Genomic DNA, 9,700 nt, shown 5'->3' on the forward strand with positions numbered 1-9,700 from the left:
GATTTTTGATTGAATCCCTGGCAGTAGATATAAGATCTAATCATGGAATTAAAGGACTTGGAGAAGGTAATAACCAAAAAATCAAGTTATATGCTGATGATGTACTGATAACTATCCAGAAACCTGAGGACTCCATTGACCAATTTGCTGATACTATCAGAAATTATAGCAACTTCTCTAATTATAAGATAAATAACGAGAAATCTACAGCGCTATATTTAAATACATCTCAAAATAATATTGATAGTATAGAAAAAAAACATGGATTTAAACAAGTTCAAATTTATTTGGGTATAAAAATTTCCAAAAACCCAAAGAAATGGTTAGAGAATAATATCCTTCCCTGAATTAAAGAAACACATTTTAACTTAAAGAAATGGAAAACTCTGGAAATCTCCTGGTCATGGAAAATAAATACATTAAAAGCATATATTGTACCAAAATTCTCATATATTATGAGAATGATTCCTATTAAGATCCCAGACAGTTGGTTAGAATTAATTCAAACATTATTTACTAAATTTATCTGGGCAGGCAAAAAAAACAGAATTAAAAAAGATATTATGTCTAGGAAAAAAGATGAAGGAGATATCAGTATTCCAATTATCCAAGACATTGCACAAGCTAATTTATTAGCGCATGTCTTAGTGATAAATAAGGAAGACTCTGTAAATGAAAACTGGTACAAAAGTGAACAGATTCTGACCTCGGGAGACAGGGACTATAGAACTCTCCTATGGTGAATGGATAAAGAAACACATCATTGTATTACAAATTCAAAATCGATGACAGTCCAACAAATTTTTCCCACCTGGTCTCTATTTTTAAAAAAAAAAAAATTGGGTTAGAAAATAAGTAAATCCCCAGTATAAACTTAAGTATACTGGCAGATATAATGACAGATATAAATTTAGAAATCCGGACCATGCAAGGTATAAAAAATATCTAATCTCATGAAAGGAAATAGAGTAAAATCGTACGAACAACTCCAAACTGAATATAATATACCTCCTAATGATTGGTTCATTTATATTAGGGTAAAATCCTTTTTAAACACATTTTTAAGATATAACCCTCTAGATCCACCAGTTAAGCTTCTCTCAGACTTATACGAGCAGTCAGACTATACCCACCTGGCAAATAAGTGCCCAAAAATTATTTACAAGACTCAGAGTAAATCAATTCCCCCAGCAATTATTAAATGGAATCAAGACCTGGCAAAAGATATAACTGTGAAAGAATGGAACAACTCCCGTAATACGATATATAAAGTCTGTCATTGTCTAAATATACACGAAACCCATTATAAAATACTAAACAGATGGTATAGTACCCCGTGAAAAATAGCAATAATGTATCTTACAGCCCCACCAAATTGCTGGAGATGCAATGAATTAACTGCAGACTTCAAACATATTTGGTGGGATTGCCCGAAAATTAGACCTATTATGGGATACGCTAAACCAATATTTATCAGTTTTACTCAAAACAAGGGTTGAGCTGACTCCAAGTATAAGATCCATGCTCAAAGCATTATTCAATGTAAAATGGAAAGGGCCATCACTAATTTTGTACCAAATAAGGGCCATCACTACACATACTGGGAAAAATGGATTAAAAAATTGGGCCCTGAAATAGTTTTTACTGAATACATTTATTATTCAATTTATCCATTTGCTGCTGTGGCTCCTCATATCTCCATGATCCATCTGATTCCAGTGGTCCACGGTCATTCATTTTAGCCTGCTTAGGCACCTTGGGGCTTTCTATACAGAGCCTGGTACGGCTCTGGAATCTGTGAGTTGAACATATTATTCATCTACACTCACTTGTATTTTGCCAGTATACGCTATGTTTTGTTGTTATTGTTTTTTAGGTACTCTGAGAGAGTGTATCATGAGACACAAGACTCAGTCTTCCCCACATACATATAACACTCAAAAATTAAACACAGCATTCACAAAAACAGAGCACACAGCTCTTGCAGGTAGCACAAATCGGACATCCTGCCTAGGGCACTGGGCCACTTTAAAGCAAGAAAAATCACTGTGTAGTAGATAGACTTCAAATAAAAACATTCATGAATTTAATTATTCATTTTTTTCTTTGGTGTTTTATATAAAAATATCTTGGCAAGCTCTCCCCTTCTAACCCCGCCCAGATTTTCCGTGGCTGTCCAATCACAAGCTTCCCAATGCAGTTCAATGAGAGAAAGAGCAAGGCAGGTGCTCTAGGTAATTGCTGCCTCTTGATTTTATCTCCACTGAGCTAAACAAACCAGGAAGTAACTGGACCAGTTGTCTGATTGACTGCCAGAGGTGTAACAATTATTTATTATTAATTTGTTATTTAATTTATATTGAAAAATGCACTTTTTGTAAAATTAAAAAATAGGGCACGCTCTTCACACATGTGCTTTAGAGGTCCAGAGTGTCCCTTTAACCCAGATATGTCTCCCTCATGTCAGATCTGTATGTGTCTGATAAAAAATGTGTTCCACAAACTCCAGCATTGTTTGTGCCTTCTGGAAAGGTTTTCCCCAGTAACAGCATTGTTTTTGCCTTCTGAAAATTTTATCACTAGACCCAGCACTGTGTGTCTTGTGGACATGTGTCTCCCAGACCCAGCATTGTATGTCTTATGAAAATGTTTTCCCAGTCCCAGCACTGTGTGCTTACTGGAAATGTTTCCCCCAGTCCCAGTACTGTGTGTCTTCCTAAAATGTTTCCCCTAGTCCCAGCACTGTGTGCTTACTGGAAATGTTTCCCCCAGTCTCAGTACTGTGTGTCTTCCTAAAATGTTTCCCCTAGTGTCAGCACTGTGTGTCTTCTGGAAATGTTCTCCCAGACCCGGCACCGTGTAGCTTCTGGAAATGTTTTCCCCAGTGACACGGCAGAGCTGGTCACTTACCTGCTGCTGGGTGCCCGCGGTGTCCTCGCGGCAGAATGGCGGCGGTCGCCGTTCTCCAAGTCCCCTCTTCCGGGGCTGCGGCATCTCCTTTTCCCACTCTTACCACCGAGGCACGAGGTCCAGTCAGTGCTTTGTTATTTTCCTTGCTCTTATATACCTGCTTATTGTCCTAATTCCCTACTTGTCTTTTTGGTTCCTGATCCTTGGCTAAGTTATAATCTACCCTTGCCTGATGCCTGACCTGATCCCGGATTGATCGACTACGCCTCCTGCTTCCCCTCTTGGATACCTCACTTGGCTTCCATTAAAGACCTCTGTGCCACCACAGATCTTTCAAGACCCTGTACCCACTTCCAGGTGCTCCTGAGGGTCGTGATTGTAAGGCAGTGCTGTTCCGCTGCAATTGGGTTTCATCACCGCTACAAAACCCCAGATGATGAAACCCAACTGCAGTCATAAACACCCCAGCACTGTGTTTATATCTTGAAATGCTTCCCCCAGACCCAACATTGTGTGCCTTCTGAAAGTTTTTCCCCCAGACCCAGCACTGTGTGTGCCTCAGGAAATGTTGCCCAAACCCAGCACTGCGTGTCTTCTAAAAAATATTTCTCCCAGTCCTAGCACACTGCATCTTCTGTTAATGTTTCCCCCAGTCCCAGCACTGTGTGCGCCTTCTGGAAATGTTCCCCCCAGTCCCAGCACTGTGTGTGCCTTCTGGAAATGTTTCCCCAGTCCCAGCACTGTGTGTCTTATGTAAATATTTTCCCCAGTGCCAGCCACTAGGAATCCCATGTGGTGCAGGAAAAAGGTAAGCAAAATCACCTTTTACTTTTCTAACAGATGGACCAGGGGGGCCTTAACTGTGTTTTCCCAGCTATAATGACAAGACTACATGTGTGTATTCCTATCGCTATAGTGTTCCTTTAATTTATTTGGAAAGCTTATCCAACAATATTAAATTGAGCCCCACGTGGCTTAATATAAGATGCCTATGTCGAGAAAGTGAGCAATGGAAGGAGAGAGTGAGCCTGGGCTTTGGAGGCGAGGGAACTGAGTATTGAGAGAAGCATCACCCAGGAAGATGGTTGGATTTACTAAAAAGTTGTGTTTTCAGCAACATCTTAAAGGACTGGAGTCTAGGGGAGAGTGTGATGGGACAAGGAAGAAATTGCATAGAAACGGGCAGCCCTTGGAAAATCCTGCAGATGAGAGTTGTGAGCTCGGGAATGAGCAGATGTCAGGACAAGGCGACGGAAAATTATTATATATATCCTTTTCTATCCTTTTTTAAGTTATATGGAGTGTATCGGGAAAGAGGGCATTAACAAAACTAATAGCAGGGAGGGACCCTGACTATGTGACATTATCTTTTGTTCTCCTTAGTTCACTCAATGGTGTTCCCATGTATTCATACACAAATCTTTAGTGAGCCACAATTAAATAATCTTCTGCACAATGAACTCGTATTAAATTACATTTCAGAATGTTCTGTTTGTTTTGCAGGTGGGTAAATCACGCCTTAATCCTTTGTGAATTGGGCTGTTTCAATCTTTGTTTGCAAATTTTCAGTATCCCATAGTCATAAGTCATAGTGCAAAAACAATATTTCATTACAAAAAAACACACCGACATGTGAATTTTATTCTTTAAAGGTACAGATTTGTCATTTTTTAATCAGAACTTATTATGTATATAATACATTCTGGCAAATCTGCACCTATATATATATATATATATATATTTATATATATATATATATATATATATATATATATATATATATATATATATATATATATATATATATATATATATATATATATATATTAGTTAACACATTTTGGCTACTGAATAATACCTCAGTGAGATTACTTTTTTTTTTCTGCGCTTCAATATTTTTTTTTTTTAAATCGGACTATTGTAAACCTTTCTCACCTATTCTTTATAGTTGTAACATTATTTGTCTTTTTCATCACTGCCTGTATGCTAAATCAAGAAAACGAAATGAACCAGAATAATTCTGCTTCTGCAAAAATTCCAAAATGTTTCTATAAAACAAAGCTAAAAACATGCATTAACCAGAACTCGAGATAAGTACTTCTGTCAACATCAAGGCAAACCTCTTGGGTGCGCCCTGCCCCAACAACTATTCATGAAACTGTCTTAACTTGAAATATAAACAGAATGATTCACTAAAGTAAGAATCCAAAGTACATTTTAAATTTAAGGCCAACGTTTTTATTTAATACTACCCTTGGTTTCAAGTATTACCTCTAATAACGATTTCACCATTTCTCCTCTTTCCACGTGAAAAATATTTCCCACCAGAGGAAGTGGAGTGGGACCTGGGGGTAGGTTCCGTTTTCGATACACTTTATTCCATGCTGAGTAGAGGAGAAGGCACGAGACCAGCATGGCCAGGAGAGAGGTTACAAACCAGGTGAAGTCCATGTTTATGGGACAAAGAATGTTGCTGCTCATTTTATATCCTTCACTGTTGGATGCTCTCCAAACAGTCAATGACTCTTTAAAAGTACATGTTGTACTAAGTGGGTAAAGCTGTAAATTATACAAGGTAAACATTTATCTTATGTAGACAATAATTTGCTATCTTTCTACAGCCATACAAACAGATTGTAGACATTGTTGCATCTCGAACTTGACTTATTGCAAGTGGTTTGGCTGAGTTATACACCTACTCGATATTTTGTCGTTTTAACCGCATATATTTTTAAAATCTGTATTTAGTATCACAAAGAGTTATTATATTTTTCCATATGTTACTATATTTGATGTCATATGGAGTCATGATGTGCTTCTACAAGACCATATAATCTTTGTATGTGTACCTATTAGCTAAGTTACACTCATTAACTGACACTAAAACTTGAGATACGATACGGCAAAATGGTTTAGACTCTTATCCAAATTAGTATTTAGGTGATAGCCTCCTTTCCCATTTTTGGCCAGTTGTTTTTTTTATTTCTTTTTCTATTAGATTTATTTTCTAGGTATTCTCTGTAAGGGTAATACATCTAACTACCATCACCGCTACGTGTGTATCTAGAATCATTTATTTTCATAGCAGGACGTTTTGCACTCTAATCTTGATTATGCATCTATGAGCATTCAGACTTTGGAGGCAATCGTATTTCATGGTTGTAATTGGTATAATCTCTCACTATTTAGGTGATATCCTCCTTCCCTCTACCTAGCCCGTACTTTTTGTTTACATTGTGGACCTTTTATTATTTTAATCAGGTATTAATAAAAGTTAATTTTTAATCTTATAATTACCCCGTACAACATTCCAGTCCTATTAGTTTGTATAAAGTTCATGTTTCAGGGTTATCGCCTACTAGGAGTGTAAGATCTAGCTCGTGTTTCTCTCTCTTTTTTTTTTTTTGTAAAGCTGCAAAGCTTGGTTTAACCCAGAAGAGATCATGGTAAACAACTGTACCTATCAATTTATTTAAAGGATCACTATAGGGTCAGGAACACAAACATGTATACCCGATCCTATAGTGAAAACCCACCATTTAGGTGGCTTCCCCCCTCCCCCCCACCCCCCGTAGCCCTCTCAGAATGGGTTAAAACTCACCTTATTGTCAGCTCTCCACGAGTCCGCCGGTGCTAGCCCCTCCTCCTTGGTGACATAATCAAATTGACAATTGTTTTGCCAATCTGGTTAAATCTGGCCATCTGGTTGGCTAAAATTGGCAAGGGGGCAGGGCCAAACACTGTTTTTGGCAATCAGGACCTCCTCATAGAGATGCATTGAATCAATGCATCTCGATGAGCAAAATTCAGCTTCTCCATGCAGAGCGTGGGGACGCTGAACGGCAGGGCTGCCTACTGTTGTTTTATGGTATTCTTTTTACTGTGGTTTTAAAGCAGAGGCTTGAGAAAGACTGTCCATCAAATTCGCAAAAAAAATATATTTTTTTCCAAATACACGCCGTCTGCTTCTTCATTATTGCCAATCAATTTTAAAATATCAATGAACATTTCATCGAGAAATTCACAAGGGGAAATGGAACAAAAAGCCCACAAACACAAAATCCATAGTTTTGATCCCCTTTTATTTGAAAACTTTGAAGGTAGAACAGACATGAGCACTGTATTAACGGAGATGTAGAAAGCTGCCAAACAGCCCATCAAACAGTTAACCAAAAAAAAACAACTTCATCCCAAGGTTTGCTAGGAGCAGCCTGCAAGCTTACAATCTATTCATGAAAGGGACTTCAAATTACAGATCATGGGGTCCTGGACATTTACACAGATACAAGTCTATAGATTTCAATCTTCAGGTTTATATGAAAACACGTTTAATGCTAGAGAAATGTCCAAAGTAAAACATTCCAACAGATCTACGAAAATAAGATAAAATTTTATCTTTATTCAATATTGTTTAACAAAGCTAGAATCACAACTATGTAAACGTATATTTAGAACTGATTGTAAAATGTGTGTGTGTGTGTTTGGAGCACTCATCAATAGATTGTTATCAGGCACACGACATCTTAATGGTAATATAAAAACCAGATCGAAGCCCTGCTTTATAATCAGCTGGGTTAAGGCCCTGGGGAGATAGCGCAGCTAAGCGGACAAGGGCACATGTAGGAGTGTGGGGATAGATGCATGGGATTGGTTGGGAAAGAGTGTGTGGGTGGGATTATGTTCTGTGTAAGTTAGTGTGGGGGAGGTCTTACCTCAGTGCCACTTGGGATTCGGGCCAGCAAACAGCTTCCCTCCCGCCACCCTATAGTATATTTTGTCGCAGCTAGCCGGGGGTATGTCCTTGCCAATTGAGTTTGAGGTTACGTTTAAGTATATGGAATGAGATGAACAAGTTTTTAAGGTCTCAAACCTCCCCTGTTCCAAAGGTTAAACTTTAGGTTGCCTGAGGTCTCGTGCCCATTGAGCGTGGATAAGGTCGGCTGATGGCAGGCATTGGAAGGATTTTTTATGACGAGGGGGGAGGTGAGAGGGAGTGGTGATTAGGAACCACTCCATGTTTTTATTGGCAAGGACGGTTGGGTTACTGTATAACACTATGGGTGGAGTTATATATGTATATATGTTAATTTATGCTTATTTATGTCTAATGTTTTGGTTACAGAAAAGAAGAGATTTAATAAATAAAGTTATGGATGTGTTATGCAGTAATTTAGTTGTGATAATAAATGCTGTGGCCTGTTTCATCCATACTAAGTGGTCTGTCGTTACTGGGGGGTTTAATGGGGTTAGATTTTGTTCTAGGCTGCATCGCGATTCCCCACTACGTACATACAAGGCAAGGCAAGGTTAACTGTATGAAATAGAAACAGAATGTGCATAAATACCATCTGTCAAATAACAGAAATTGGGGGAACACCCAGAATATCAATGCCCGCACTGTTGTAAAGATCTAAATTTATGCAATTTGTGCACATTAAGAGGACAATACGCAATACTGTTTGAAACATCCAAGGCCACTATTTGTCTTAAGGAAGTTGTAAGGGTCTAACTAAACCATGTGAACATTTAAAGTTAATTTACTGAAGTGAGAATTTGAGGGATTCAAAGTGAATTTCAAATGTAAAGAAAGCTTAATGTAGTGGTTCTGGTGTATTAGCCTGTCCCTGCAGACTCAGAAATATAAACAGTGCCTTTTGCTGCCTAGTAATGCCTCTAGTGGCTATCACTCACACAGTCAGTAGAGGGACTTCCCGGGGTTCGGTTCTGCAATTTTTGCTGGACATACATTTAGTGTGGAAGCACTCATTTTGACATGGGAGATAAATTACTACTTACAATACTTACTGCTCAAACTGTTTTAGGATGGTCTCTTTAAATGCATACTTTGGTGTGGTCACATTTAAAGAGACCCCCGGGAATGGACTGGTGGGGTGTTCAAGGAATCAGGGCAGGACTTCAAATATATATAGAAAAAAGAGTAGGAGAGTTGGAGAGTACACCAAGAACGTACATTTTAATAGAGGTGCTGTCACAAAGACCTCAATCTATGTAAAATACAGACGTGTATTTGTTTTCATACAAATACAATATTGTCAGAAAATTCAACTTTTTTTCGTATTCGTTTACTAAAACGTAAACGAAAGCCCTACATCCAAATATAAACGAAACAAAAGGGCAAATGCCGTATGCATTACCTTTTTTCGTTTCGTTCATTTAGTAGACTCTGAGCATAGAGAAATAACATTGCGCATGCAGGAAAAAAACACACAAAAAAAGGAGGGAGCCGGAAGCGCTACCAGCTCCCTCCTTGTAATATTAATATTGTAATATTCCTACCCCTAACCCATTAAAACCTATGGGGGTTACTATGACCCCCATATTAATAAAAGGGAGGTTAAATCCTCCCACATGCCCCTACTCGCCTAAACAAATTTAAAACTACTAGTGACTGGGCAGCTATAGCTATTGCTGCCCAGTCACTAGTGCAATAAGGGGTAGGGAACACAAATAACTAAAATGGGGAAGACATAGTGCCCCCCCATGCACCTACCTGTGCCCTGCGGGAGGGGGGGGGCTGTTAATATAAATGGGGGGACCTAATGTTTAAACAGTAAGCTTTGCAATTAGTATTTTTACATACCATGTTATAGGACAACTGTCATCATTTCACTTCTATTTAGTGAGACATAAGGATTGCATTAAATTATGCATATTGACTTTTTTGAGAACATTTCACTTTTTGGGTCAGACTCTAGTCATCTGGCCAATTGCTTCTCAGCCTTACTTGTGGCTCTTGCGGTGACAGAGCAATCACAGCAGCCGGTAAGTT

The 9,700-nt window shown here is 38.4% G+C and overlaps 1 protein-coding gene across 1 annotated transcript in view; it reads right to left on the reverse strand.

Moving 5' to 3' along the window:
• LOC134572300 (cytochrome P450 2G1-like) overlaps positions 1-5,361 on the reverse strand; it is a 43,527-nt gene extending 38,166 nt beyond the window's left edge. The window contains exon 1 of the mRNA XM_063431182.1: positions 5,182-5,361. Coding sequence (XP_063287252.1) covers positions 5,182-5,361 — 180 coding nt within the window. The remainder of the gene's footprint in view (positions 1-5,181) is intronic.
• Positions 5,362-9,700: the final 4,339 nt, after the last annotated feature.

Source organism: Pelobates fuscus, chromosome 9, assembly GCF_036172605.1.
Source record: "Pelobates fuscus isolate aPelFus1 chromosome 9, aPelFus1.pri, whole genome shotgun sequence".
Lineage (NCBI taxonomy): Eukaryota > Metazoa > Chordata > Amphibia > Anura > Pelobatidae > Pelobates > Pelobates fuscus.